The sequence below is a fragment of the Anoplophora glabripennis genome, unplaced genomic scaffold, assembly GCF_000390285.2.
Source record: "Anoplophora glabripennis isolate ALB-LARVAE unplaced genomic scaffold, Agla_2.0 scaffold223, whole genome shotgun sequence".
Lineage (NCBI taxonomy): Eukaryota > Metazoa > Arthropoda > Insecta > Coleoptera > Cerambycidae > Anoplophora > Anoplophora glabripennis.
The window spans coordinates 428,115-443,502 of NW_019416365.1; the positions used below are offsets into that span (position 1 = coordinate 428,115).

At 32.0% G+C, this 15,388-nt stretch overlaps 1 protein-coding gene across 2 annotated transcripts in view; it reads right to left on the reverse strand.

Moving 5' to 3' along the window:
* Nucleotides 1–3,313: 3,313 nt before the first annotated feature.
* LOC108906961 (capon-like protein) overlaps nt 3,314–15,388 on the reverse strand; it is a 150,542-nt gene continuing 138,467 nt past the window's right edge. For both annotated transcript variants that reach the window (XM_018710420.2, XM_018710419.2), the window contains one exon: nt 3,314–5,712. In XM_018710420.2, coding sequence (XP_018565936.1) covers nt 4,804–5,712 — 909 coding nt within the window. In that variant the 3' untranslated portion in view covers nt 3,314–4,803. The remainder of the gene's footprint in view (nt 5,713–15,388) is intronic.

Consider the following 15,388-nt stretch of genomic DNA (forward strand, 5'->3'; position numbering starts at 1 on the left):
CTGTTTACTGGGTCAGAAGTGACACCGGTCGACGCCTGGCGGGGATAAAAAAATGATCAAGTGATAATTGATCAGTTATCGACCGGGGTTGAAAATTATTGAATTACTAATATCGCTATTAAAAAATAGGGGTTGATGGTAGAAGGGTGAAAATTTAGGATTGTATGTATTTTTTAAAGCCACATCATAAAAAAATAAAAATAAAAAATTTTGTCCAAAAAAATTAAAAAAAAAAATTTGGGGTGGACCACCCTTAACATTTAGGGGTATGAAAAATAGATGTTGGCCGATTCTCAGACCTACTGAATATGCTCACAAAATTTCATGAGAATCGGTCAAGCCGTTTCGGAGGAGTACGGGAACGAACATTGTGACACGAGAATTTTATATATAAGATATACGAATAAATTTTATGAACGGTTTTTCCGGTACGTACGTATAGTTCGTTAAGCTAAAAAAAAACATAAGTATTACTTAAAAAATATATTTGATAGATATTCATATTCATGTTGTTAAAATTAAATTTCTAATTATAGGTAAAAAATACAGATACATAAATTTATATTAAAATATAAATTTAGGACTAGAGGAACAGTTGGGACTAAAATCTAGAATTGAATTACGAAACGTACAAACAATGTGTAGCATGATTTCTGTTTTTTCTTTATTTTTTGGGGGTTTTGCCAATTGTGAAAATATTTTAAAATTACTGAAATAACCCCTTGCGCCAAATAAATTTTTTTTTCACAGGTGGCGGAACAAAAGATGAAGAAAAAAATGAACACTATGCTACAAATAAATAATTTCAGACACTATGATTTCTGTTATTTAAATATAATTGTAGGATAAAACCCTAAGGTAACTAACTAGACTTTATGTAACATAAATAAATATAAATATTTTACATGTTTAATTGGTCTTAATAAATTATAATAAGACGGCCCTTTACCTATTTTTTACTACAGTAATATAAATAAATAATTATATTTATAATACCTATTTAGGTTTATTTTATACAATATGAAAATAACCCTCTCTCATTTTTGTATAAATAAATAAGTAAAAACATAGGTAGGTTTTCTATCCCATCAAGGTAATTTAATCATGTCAGCTCCTATGTGACAGCTGCAACTTATTTTCAAAATGTAACATAATTTGAGCTTATTTTTACATTGCGACTGCAATAAAAGTGTGTTCCAGAAAAATTGAATATACAACATTTAAAATACTTTTGGATTAAGTCAAAAGTCTCACAAGTTTTAAAAAAAAATTGTTCAATTAAATAATTTGTCAAAACCTCAAATATCTCCAATATTACGAGTCCAAATCCTCATCTTCTTTATTCATATTTAGAAAGTAAGGTAATAAGTACTTCTCGAACTGTATATTTTATTTTACGCAATATTAATGGAAACCAAAAAACAGCTCTGTTTATAATCCAGGATATTCACCATTTTCATGTGAATACGTGCACTTAGTTTTGATAATAAATTTTAATGTTTAATATTAACAAAGAATTGAGGCTTCACGGAAATCACTCAATTGGATCATAAATTAACATATCAATCTAGAAACGTAACGATTATTATAAATAATATATTACTGAAAGACATTACGAGAAATTTATGCGAATCTAAAATAATAAACACGATATTTTGGTGTGAAACTATGCAACAGAAATGTAACCATATTGAAATAAGAAGTGCACATATTTTATTTAAGTTTATACAAAATTTATGCTAAAGAGAAATAGCAGAAATGCCTTGCATTGCCCATTTTTTAAATTTATGAAAATATGGTTTTACGAGGACATTTAAAATAATTATGCAGACAATTAAAATATTTTCTCATGTATTATTTATTTAAACTGTCGCATTTGTACCTCTTCATTAGAAGCTCAGTACTTAATCGAAATATTTGACATTGATTACTTTCATTGCATTCTAGAGAACACATACATATTTTTATGTTAGCAATAAAATTAGGAAATCTCTTATAGTTCAACCAGTTATTTTCCATAAAACGATTTTTATGTCAGATTTAATTTTAGACTAAAAAATGGGCCACCTCTTGGACGATAATGGAAAATGATGAATGTTAAATGTGCTGCATAAATGGGATGAAAGGGTGATAAAAGCAGACAAATCTCACCCAGTCTGTGAAAAATGTAAGTATTTTATGCTACAAAAGGCCATATTAAGCCCTTATTGTGTTATCTCGCTTATAAAACTTTAAAAAAGCAATGTGCTGATACTTCCAATATGTATATAGGGTATTTTGCAGAAATATGCCATAAAACATCAAAATACGAGCCACTTTTTTTCCTATCCTGCTAAAGACCTTGTTACTGAGATAACGGGTGGTGGGAATAACTTTTAATAATCAAATTAATAATTAATTATTGTGTGTTGCATTGGAAGTTAGCGTATTATTTTATCAGTTTAGTATTTCATTGTAGATATCATTAGCTATGATGCGGCCACTCTATTAAGTTATATTTTTTTGGTGCTATTGGTTTTCTACATAGAATTACGACAATTTAATTTTGCACAAAAAAACTCAAACTAGAATAAGTGGTAGAATACGATGAAATTGGTTCACATTTTGGAGAATTTTAACAAAAGTGCTTTCTTTATATAAAATGAAATTTTACAATACAAAATGTACTAGAATGATAACATAACTTCTAAAAAATTGTCTTAAAATGTTACTGGGAAGGAACGTGTATTCTTTACAAAATATTTGAAAATTAGCAACATTCTGAAAAAGTGAGTTGTACAAGTCATGCTTTCATACAAAGTAACACCTACAACCACTGAATTTGTAGCACTACGCTAGGAAACATACCCATTACAGAGAAATTTTCGGTTTCATGTTAGGGATCTTCAAATTTAATTAAACAAGAATTTAGTGTCGCTTTCAAAATTTACATACATGGTGTCTCAGAATTAAATAAAAAATCACACATTTAAATCATCAAAATCAACTTTGTCTAATATTTTTAAATTTTTAAAATAATATAATTTTAAAATATTTTAAATATTTGTTGGGCGTCGCTGGACTATAAGTCTAAACATTTAGTTGAGTTAGTTATTTAATAAATAACACATAAAACATTCGAATTCCGTTAACATTATTTTAATGGGAAATAATACCGAATAGTAACGTGAATTAAAAAAAAAAAATTATTAGACGAAAATTGGTGCTTTTGATAAGCTAAATACGTGGTTAAAATTCAGTGACCACAAAAATGTATAGATATGTAGATTTACTATTCTCCACATTTGACCTTGAACTGATCTTTACCTAGAGCTAATCGGGTCAAAAGGGCACCGGATTTGGATTCAGCTACCCCAAAAACATGTAGTCCAAATATTTCTTTGTAATTAGATGTCCTATGTATCTTCAATATGCATGGGTGGATGGCAATAGTTTCAGATCATGGTGTATTAAAATTTTACATACAGACTTATACTGAAGATAGATTGGGAGAACACAGAGTGGTTCCCGGCCTAACAGATCTACCCTCGACCAGATTTTTGTACTATGACAGCATCATTAGAACCAAACTATACCTGGCCATGAGGAAACTAGGTATACCTGCGAAGCTAATAAAACTAGTAAAAATTACAATGTGTCAAGTAACATGCAAAGTAAAAGCGCAAAATAAGACATCAGAGTGGTTCACCAGCAATACGGGGCTCAGACAAGGGGATGCGCTGTCTCTTTTGCAATCTGGCACTAGAAAAAGTAGACACAGAACTGACCAACCGATTAACAATATATAATTAGAGCATGCAGGTAATGGTATACGCAGATGACGTAGATCTGGTCTCATGGACATTGAAGGGAGCTAAAGATATCTTTGGGACACTGGTTACTTCAGCAGAGAGTATGGGTCTAAGGATTAATGAGGAGGAGACTAAGATTATGATATCAACACCAGGTAACAGGCCAAAACCTAACTACAGATGACTACAATTTAGAAGTAATGAAAACAATATATCCCAGGAAATAAAACATAGAACAAAAATTGGCAACAAATGCTATTTGGGCTTAGTAGACATTTCAGAAGCAAAGTGCTATCGCTCAAAACAAAGCTGATGCTTTACAATACCGATACTGATTTATGGATCTAAAACATGGAGCTAATCTTACTTCTAACCTTCGAAAGAAAAGTAATACGAAGAATATTCGGTGCAGTGTGTGACAACGGGGCGTGGTGCCGGCCTTACAACTTTGAATTATACGAAAAATATAAGAATAGAGATGTAGTATAGGTCTATGAATAATATACATAAAAATAGAACGACTCAGGTGGGCGGGACATATAAATAGGGCGAACGACAAATATCCCACAAGGAGGATCATGGTCTCAGAACAAGTAGGTGTTAGAAGACGAAGGCTAAAATTAAGGTGGAGAGATGGAGAGGTGGAGAGATGGAGTCGATGAGGATGCACAAAAAATCGGCTGTAGCCGCTGGATGCAAGAGTCACACAATCGAGGACAATGGCTCACATAGGTCTGTCGCCCTTAGGATAATGTTATTATTTAACATGTTGAAAGACATAAGATTGTTAAGATGTTTTATAAACTCTTTGTTCAGAATTTCGATGTTTAAACGATGTTTACATAAGCATTTTATTGAACTTCTATTTAACGCATAAAATTTTTATTGAAAAAATGTTTCTACTTAATTATAAATAAGATCAAAGTTACAAATAAATATCTGTTATATTTGTTATCGCTTGAAAAAAATAGGTAAAGGGTCATTTTGTTTGGCCTACCCTGTGCAGATTGGTTTACTTAGTTGTATGCCTCGCCCAAGCGGTCCGCTGCACTTGAGACATAAGTTCGCTTCTATTCGGCACTTTCTCACTAGTCGATCTTGTAATAGGGGGTCCGTTTAAAAGTCTCAAATCGTCAGTTATTCTTAAATTAGATAATAAAGCCCCCGCATCCTCATTGGAATTGGACGGGACTGGAACGATAACTCTAACCCGTCCCTCGGTGTCGGTGGTCGTCAGCGTTCCCATTTGCGCCAGAGGCTTGATAAATTGACTCTCTCTTCTTTCGGTTTGCGGAGAATTATGCGGGTTGGGCGTCGTCTCTCGTTGCTGGCGTACATTCTGATGTACTTGCAAGTGCTGACTGCTCTGATTTTGGTTGTTCGACGGCGGCTGCTGATAAGGCGAGTTCGGTTGCTGCTGGCTTTGCACCGAGTTCTGTTGGTTCTGATACTGGGGGGTCGAAACTTGCTCGTTGCTCCTTGCGGGGCTTAATCGCGTTTCAGCTCCCGCGTACGAATGCCTCATTGTCAGTGGAGATTGCTGCAATTTCTTTTGTGGTGGCTGTTGTAGGTTGTAACTGTTGTTTAGGAGGGGTTGGCTGTACAAGTTCGATGATAAGAAGGGCAGAGTCTGATTGTAATTGTAAGCGAAAGGTGAGGGTGGATTATAGGCAGCATTCAGAGATTGCAGTCTTTGTAGTAACTGCGACTCGAACGACGGAGTGTCAACTGGCGGCTGATATGGAAAGTTGAACACGTTTCCGCCTGGATTGAATGTACTACGAAGAGGCGAAGAAGGAAGACATGATGTCACTGCTCTGTTCTCTATTAGTCCCTGCGGATTCAAGCCGAGGGTTTGTAATAAGGAATTATCCAGTGAAACGGCTTCAGAGAGATCTCCAGTTCCCTGAAGATGCTGATGCTGAAGGGATTAAATTGAATAATGTGGGCAATAATGATCGCAGCAAACTTTATCATTTCCACAATAACCAACTTAAGACAATAGCAAACGATTCAACGAATTTCTTATCAATTCTATTAAAATGAGTTGGGTTAATTAGAAGTTAGCATGTAAATTATACGTTGAAGTTTGAGTTTCAGTTTCAACTAACGATTTATACAAATAATCATTGAATTGTTACAAACATACAAATTTGACAAACACTGATGAGAGACACTGACACTAAGAACCCTAAAATTTCTGCACAATAGAATGTCTCTACTAATTTATTCGAAAAACTAACCATTTTAAAATAATTTAATTTTTAAATTAAAGTAACTTATCATACAGGTAAATACAGTGTGTCTCCGGATGGGGTGCCGCATTCTTATAAATTTTTTTATCGTTGCTTTTTCGAGAAAAAGTGATTCTTGATAAAAAGATTTGCTTATCTTGGGAAGCCATAAGCAGTAATCAAATATGTAATAAAACACATAGGACGTCCAAAATGTAAAATTTTTCTTACAAAAAGGGCCTTCAATTTTTGTTCGTTTCGTTAAAAACTGTATTTAAAAGAGTTGATCCAGAGCTCAAGAAATGCTTAAATACGGGGTTTATTCAGAAAAGGACAATAATCTTTTTTTGCAAATAAGAAGACGAGATTTTTAACTTCTTACTTAAAGCAGACATACATTGTAAAAAAAATAAGTAAATTTTTATTTTAAATTTAATATAATATAAAAATAGTTTGGTAGAATAATTTCCGGATTGCTTGCCAAGTTGTCGGTTTAGGTTTCTTGACGTTTCTGGAGACATATCACTCTCTGCCTCAGGAGTAACAAGAAAGTTTTCGAGTTTTTGAAAGAAGCGATATATCTCTCGAAACGTCAAGAAACCTAAACCGACGAAGGCGACGTTGCAATCGGATCCGGAAATTGTTCTACCATTAACAACTGCTAGGTAGCCTGCAAACCAAATAAAAGAGAAAGAAATAATAAATTAGAACATACCATATGTAGAGAGTAAGATTTTGTTAAATACAGTTTTTAACGAAAACACTGCTTAAGGAAAATTTCACATTTTGAATTTTTTTGGAAGCCCATATAGACATACAGTTTTATTATATATTTGAGTACTGTCCATGGCTTCCCAAGATAAGCAAAACTTTTTATGAAGAATAACTTTTTTTCTAAAAATATAGCAGTAAAAAAGTTTACAAGGGTGTGGTAGCCCTTCCGGAGACATTCTGTATATAGGGTGTTACAAGTTTGACTGTCCTAATTTAACAGACGATAGAATACATTAAAATAAACAAAAAAACCTTATATAACGTGGGTCCTAAACTCAACCATTTCCGAGAAAAAAAATTAATTTGCGTTGCAATAAATTTAAAAATCGATCAAATTCATATCGAGCAATGTGGCAACGGCGCGGCGGTTAACACGAGGTATTGCTAGGCTATCCAGCAATATGCAATTCAGTTGATGTTGGTATTTGGAATTGGACCGTGTCGGAGTGTACCACTATATCCTTTTTTTTTTGAGGTGTTTTTTTGGTAATCTTTGGGTACTTTAATTACATATTTTTCAAATTAATAATTTTATTAAAAATTAAGTTCCTATTTTAAGAGATTCATAATTACTAAAATTCGAGCTAAAATTTATGCACAATACTATCTTCGTATTACAAAATCGATACATTTTATTTTATTTACTTACTAACTGGAAAAAAATTGTCTTGAAATTTACTAAATGTTTCGCAATAATAGTAGTTTACATTTTTTCCGTAGGACAAGTCTGCCTCATGCACGCGTGGTGTACATCAGCTGTGTAGCGCTGTTGTCATGTTGTGATGAAACTCCCCAATATTAATACTCGCTGTATTTTGAAAACTGTTATTCTTACCCTCTGTAATATACAACTTTTTTGTTCATTTATGATTACTCTATCTCTTGCTGAAATTATGGCAGTCATACTTACATTCTGCATTACAGATATTTCTTAAAAAATTCGTTTCACCAAAAAAATATACTTTTTAGGTAGATATTTCACATCTTTTTGAGAGCTGTGAACCATCGCTATTCCTGATTGTCTTTCAAGCTGTATTTATAATAAAAAATTCTTTTATATTTTTTATGAGAAATAGCTTATTTTAAATTTATTAAATAGTAATTCGAAAATGCCTCATATTTCACATAAGACGAGACATACATTTTTTTAGAAACGAAACTGAGAATTGAACATATTTGTTCAGTGGCGTAGAAATTCTGGAGTTTTTAGTGACAGTCTCTCCCAGTATGTCGGCCAGTTGATAAATTTGTACATTAGCTCAATGGAATTTAACTTTTAATAAAGTAAATTATTAACCATTTTAACAAATCTTCAGATATATTTTAATAAATATGTTATATTCCAAAACTTTAACTCCCTGTATCATGAAAATGAGTGGTTTTAGACCCTTGCTTAATGAAAGTGATTTTGGTTCAAAATTATCCAAAAAGCAATATCCTGACGTTAGTCAATGCAACCAAAATTACAGTGATATAAAGACTGATTGGTCTATCTCTGATTGTAAATATATTTTTTAAAAGTGCAGATGTTAATGTAACGCCTGTATGCTGTTATGGTCTGAAGTATTTAAACATAAACATTATTTTCCTGCAGATTAACGGCATTAACGTCTTAACGATTAACGTCTGCTCATTATTTTTAGAGAGAAATACGTACTGATGACAGGACCTGTATAATATACTTCATATATGCCTCAAATGTATGTAGGTATTTTAAAATCAATATCAGATCGTCTGTTTTCTGTATATTTGTTATTAAACAGTGCCTAAAATTATATTAATTTGAAAAAGAAACATCACTTCAAAAATACTATAAAAATAGCAATTCTAAGTAGGTAGTATATTTTGTTTGCAGTAAAAACGGTATTTTGCTGAAGATAAATTATATCTTTATTTCCAAATTTTAAATTTTATAGACAGAAGGTAACTAAGGATAATAAAACCCGGCAGGTAATAAAGCTCAATCGTTATTTTTCCATTATTGCGAAAGTTACGGTAATGGTACCTCCATTCCACTTATTAGATTATACTAAGTACATAATATAGGAAATTAATCTCCCAGCGCATTCACTCCGGTAAAATGGCGTTTAAAGGTAGAATATTCTACAAATAATTTCATGTGAATTTTCTCCACTTAAAAATTGAGCATGACATATTAATATCAAGAATGTGTTTCTTCCAGTTACGATAAATACATAGGCATGTAATATTGCATATTTATTTAAGATATATATTTTTTAAAATAATACATATTCGATTTAAATTCGAAGCAGAGACAGTAATAAAACAAATAATAAAGCCCAGAAAATAAGAGATATATTCCGAAGTAAAAAGTAATACAGCTTGATCAAAATAATTTTTTCCGTGAGTTTCAGCACAGACAATATAGCTTATCGCTTCAGACCGCGTATTAAATGCTGGAAACTGGCAACCCGAAAAAGGTGCAGGCTCTTCTGAGCTGGCATCCAGCTGTAAAATTTAGAGTGGTAACTCTTCTACTCAGTAATAGGCGGCAGTTCTTGCGGTGGCAGTGTTGCCAAGTAATAACTGGGCATACAAATAAATTTAATGCTTTTAATCAAGTAATTGATGAGTTATATGAACTTTTGATTGGAAATGACATTTGTGTTAAATGCTAAATAAAATAAATCAAACTATGAATTTACCAATTTATTATTTGTTTTTATATGAATTCGCCTTGGAATGAGATAATTAAAAAACTTAATGTTTTTAGATTTGTGCGTCGATTACATATTTATCACGTAAAAAATTGCAGTTTCTTGTCACAAGTGCATATCATGGATACCATTAGCAGTGCTCATATTTGTGACACAGGGTGTTAAAAAAAATTAAACAATGTAAAATTTCCTTAAGAAAAGATCTTTAATTTTTAATTTTCTTAAAAATGTTATTTAATAAAATTGTTGGAACCTCAAAGGGTGGTTGTACACGAAGATTATTTAAAAAAAGCAAAAAATAATCAATCGATGATCCCTTACAGAGATAGCAAACAAAAAAGTCAAAAATTGCTATTGCTGTTGCAATTTTTGACTAACTTTTTTGTTTTTCGAGATTTTTTTATCTAATTTTCAACGTACTGTTTCCGGGTTCTAAGATCATTTTTACTGTATGATGTCACACACCTCTTGTTTCCGAAATTTATTTTCGACATACGGACTTCGGATCTTTTGCATTCGACGCAGAACGGACAATCACAACTAGGGGTGTAAGGAAAATTATTTTTTTTCCGAGTTATAAGTGCTTTTTTACTCTATTTTTAATGATTAAAATTATGAGTGTCAAAATACAAACAAAAACCCTATACCTGCATTAAGCGACGTACCCACCATATGTTAAATAAATTTATAAAAATTATGGCATCAAATATAAAAAAAAAGATTAAATAACCTAATGGTGACACCGTTGCAGAAAGAATATCGTTTGACTCTTTAAAACATTTTTATCAATACCTACATCATACATTTAAGGAAGTAAATACAGTAATACCAAAAATAGGCATTGATAAAAAGTGTGCAAAATAAATCCGAGCGTACGCGCGACAACATTGCCAAACTGTTGTTTATGCCGACCGCTGCATTTCATTCTTCTTAAAATTCTACTGGTAGTGTACTCTATTGGCAATTCGGAAGTTTAAAACTGCTGTCCTATCCCAAGCGCTCTCTGGAGAGAAAAACTATATTGTCTGTGGTTGTAAGAAGATAACTTTATGCCTGACATGCGTCAGGGTTCTTCGTTTCACGTGGGCTTACATCTGAGCTGAGGATACGGTTTGTTCAAACTGTTCACTATACATACTTGAGTCTAATTACGTGCAATTCATTAAATAAGGCCACTCAACTCATATACTTCATATTTATATAAACAAGATTCCGAAATAGCATAATATTTTAATTTGTTACGTGGGACTTATTATCTTCCTTTACGTTAGTTGTCCGCTCCTATAAAATTTCGCAAATATTTGGAAAAGGTCATCGTCATCACATATAAAATCATTTCATGGCTTAGAAACACTTAAAAATAATTTAATTTATCTTTGGTAGTAATAGTTATTGACACAAGAATAATTGCAATATTTTTTCTATTTTTAACTCACAGATGTGGAAATGATAAAGTTCGAAAACACACTGTTATTACCTAACACTTAGTTCTTGAAAACAAATCCACAAACATACGGTTATTGCTATCCGAAGGTTTTAGAAAGACCTGCGTAAAAAATGCAATATGTATCGTATTAGTTTTGATAGCTTCAGAAAAGCACGAGTAATTTTTTGTATAAGCGAAATATTAAACTCAATTGTGTTAAATACAAAATATCAATTAAATAGCTACTGCATAATACTGTATAATAACGAAAATAATAAAATTAATAAATAAAAATACATGCAAGTTTTATAGGATTCAAAGTAGTTAAATTCTGGATAATACATATTAAACCAATCAAAATTGTATGCCCATCGGGTTGTCTGTCCATTAATATATCGTAAAGTGACTTTGTGCATTATTCATTAGTTGTCGTTTAAGAAATAATAAAACGTGTATATGCAATGTCGCTGCACTACAGGTACCTGATATGTAATTAGAGTTGTAAATTCTTATGTCACGACGTAAACGCAATGTCGTTACACTACAAGGTACCTTATATGTAAGTAGAGTTGTAAATTCTTTAGGTCATAATTTAAATATTAGGGGCGCTGAATTCCCAAATCTACACATTCAAGGTATTCTGCGAATGCATCATATTTTCTTAGATGAATTTATACCGATTTAGTCCAAGCTAAAAATATTGAGGACCTTCAAATGTATGTTTGCTTGTTTGTATGTATGTTGTTTAGTTAAAATCTTGCAACCCAAATTTAAACCACTTCCTCTAAACTTACGACTTTGAAAATTTTGCATACTTGTTCAGTTCTGATAACAATACACCAAAATGACTTTTTTTTGGTTTGTAATGCAACAAATATACATTTTTGTAATAAATAAAGGCAAAAAGCAAAGGACCAATTAATGCGTTCTATGTTTTCAGCTCGTATTCATATTCGGCTACACCAAAAATTACCCCATATCAAATTTTATTGAAATATCTTTAAAAAAGACGGAGTTATATTAAAAAATTGAAATTAAAAAAACTGTTTCTAAAATCGATAACTTTTTAAGAATGTAAAATTATACTAAGATCATTTTTACCTAAATTGATTTATTACCTAAGAAATACGCTTCCGGACACCATTACGTTCACCATTTTATAATTTTCAATGTCCGCGAGCCCGATGATTGCGGACGTATTGGAAAATGACAACGCTCTGACAGAGGAGGATGTGTGGTTTCAGCAGAATGGTGCTCCACCACATTATGCCGTAGCTGTGCGTGATTTTCTTAATCAGAACTTTCCAAATCACTGGATAGGACGCATAGCTTTAATTGAATGACCAGATTGCCAGATCTAACGCCTTTAGACTTTTTTCTATGGAGACACTTAAAGTTGAAAATTTATGCAACACGACCGAACTCAATTGAGGAGCTTCATCGGCGAATTGTTGAAGAATGTCAGCAGATAACGCCCGAAATGCTGCCAAATGTTTGTTCAGAAGTGGAGCAAATATTTTAGTATACTATGGAAGCAGAGGGAAACCAATTTGAACATGTTAAAATAACATACCTTCATTCATTGCTATTTTGTCTTATTCTTTAACTGATGATTTTATTGTCATATCCAAACCAAAATTTAAAAAGTCGTAGTCGTCGTGAGCAGAATTGAAAAAGCTTCACGCAACATAGGGTGCCATTAAAGTTTAAGGGTATTTTATGCCCCTCGTTAAGGGGTAGCTTCCAAGACGCCAAAACTTACGCCATCTGTGTCCCCCTTAAAAAAATTAACGCGCCTCAGTTTTTTTTTAATTCCGATATTTTCCAGGTGAGAAGTTTTAATAGTATCACCCTGTTAAAAAAATGTCCAATACATCTTTTGTATTACATTGTTAAAAGTAAGAAAAAAGAACTGATTAAACGCTTATGTTGTATCGCGCGGGGCAACGAATTACTGCATAGCGGTATAATGATTTTATATTCATAAAAAATGAAGAATATACGAGTATAATTATTACAGGCACTTGAAAGGCAGTCGTAGATTATTCATAACTATATTTTCAAATAAATGTAAGATTCAAATAAATTATCGTAAATTGCAGCAATTAATTTTATTAATTACCTTATCTTTAAGTAATACTGTCTTAATATTCAAATCCCCCTATAGAATAACCTAAAGAAGTCACAAGTCTACTTACTTATGATGTTAAAATGATTTGTCAATATCCATATGAACTGACTAATGTACCACTACGTGCGAATGTTAAGATTTAAATGATAAATGTAACTTGAAAACTAGTACTTCCTATTTGATAAGGTATTTGAACTGAACCAGAAAAACTAAAACTAGGCTCAATAGTAAAGAAAAATATATACAGGGTGTCCCAGAATAACGTGTACAATGGAAGACCACAGATTCGTGGACTCAACATAGGCAGATTTAGGCTAATTCACCTATATCCGAAATCGCTTCGTTTGGTCGCTAGATGGCCTCAAAGTTCGCGAAGATTTTTTAAATTTTGTAAATAACTCGAATACGTATTATTCGATTTCGATTATTTTTGGGGTGTGGACTTTTGCTTTCAATCTACACATTTCGGTGTTATACAGAGTATTTTTTAAAACTTACAACTCCTACAAACTTGATGTATGCTGATAATATCCGTTCATAACTTTTTCTTCTTTCGGGCAATAATGACTATTTTTTATTTAATAGGAGATACCATTTGAATGTTTTTGATCCTCTTGAAGAATTTTGATTAAATGAGCGGTTTGTGCAAAAAAAAATATTTTTCAAATGTCTACATTATCTTGCCACCCATATTACAATACTTAACAGTGCTAGTAGGCAGTGATTTTGTAGGTTGACTGTAATTTCAGTTTGATCTTTAAGTCACTGTACCTACCAATTCATAATGAGTGTTTACTACGATAAGATATAACATATGTTACTTCGATATGGATACACACACACATACGACAAATTTTTTACAACATCCCTAATTTTATTAAGATGATTAGTAAAAATAATACAAAGACAATAAAAAATACTGGAGATAAAAGTAACAAAGTTGATGTTATTAGATTTAGTACAACTTATTATAAAAACTGTTCACTGACCACCGTTGTTTCTACAACAAAGGTTAGTTCGGCGAAGAAAGTTATTTGTAATTATTGAGGGCAATTTTTTAAAACATTTATGGCAATTTGAATGTCTCCCACAATTCTTCTTCAGTGTTAGATGTGGAAGCATAACTGTTGTTTTCAAAGTACCCCAAAGATAATAGTCGCAAGGTGTTAAGTCTGGTGAACGAACAGGACAGTTAACAGGAACATTATGCCCTCTACCGATCCATCGAAGAGGGAATCTTTGGTTCAGATACTGCCGGACATTGACAGTGAAATATGGTGGAGATCCATCATGCATAAACTACATGTTAGCTCTGAGCAATAACGGCACACCTTCCAATAACTCGGGTAAACTGTTTTGCAAAAATTCTAAATAAAATTCGGCATTCAGTCTATTGGGTAGAATAACGGGGTCAATAATAATGCAATCAATGCGTTGTATTTGATTGTTTTTTCTATTTTTTTGAATAAAATTAGGCACATTATAAATAATTCTAATTCATCGTATGTGTGTATGCATATCGAAAAATGAAGTAACAGGTAGTATATTTCATCGTCGTAAACACTCACTAAGAATTGTCAGGTACAATGAGTTAAAGATCAGACTGAAATTACAGTCAACCTACAAAATCAGTGCCTACTAACACTTTGTTAACTATTATAATCTGAGTGGCACGATAATGTAGATTTAAAAAAAAATTTTTTGTACCCAAACCGTTCATTTAATCAAAATTCTGCAAGTGGCCCAAAAATTTCCAAATCGTATCACCTATCAGATAAAAAATAGTTGTCATTATTGCCCGTAAGAGGAAAAAGTTATGAACGGATATTATCACCATACATCAATTTTGTAGGAGTTTCAAGTTTAAAAAAACACTATGTATAATACCAAAATGTGTATATTGAAAGCAAAAGTCCACACCCCAAAAATAATCCAAATCGATTAATACGTATTCGAGTTATTTACAAAATTCAAAAAATTTTCACCAACTTTGAGGCCTTCTAGCGGCCAAACGAAGTCATTTTGGATATAGGTGAATTAGCCTAAATCTGCCTATTTTGATGCCACGAATCTGTCACTGTATCACCACGACACCCTGTATATAATGTGAAATAATCCATGAATAATCTAAATCGCAGATTTGTAAATAACGGTTAAGTAAATTAAAACTATGTAAAGACTTGGCGTTTGGCGACAATCAAATTTAATCAAATTTCTGATGTTTTACAGTCACATGTTTTTACAACAATTTGATGTTTTTATTATAATTACTGTTTGGCTATTAAATATCATTACAAATTAAATATATTATTTATCATATCAAATTATATCGTAACACAACCCAATAATGAATT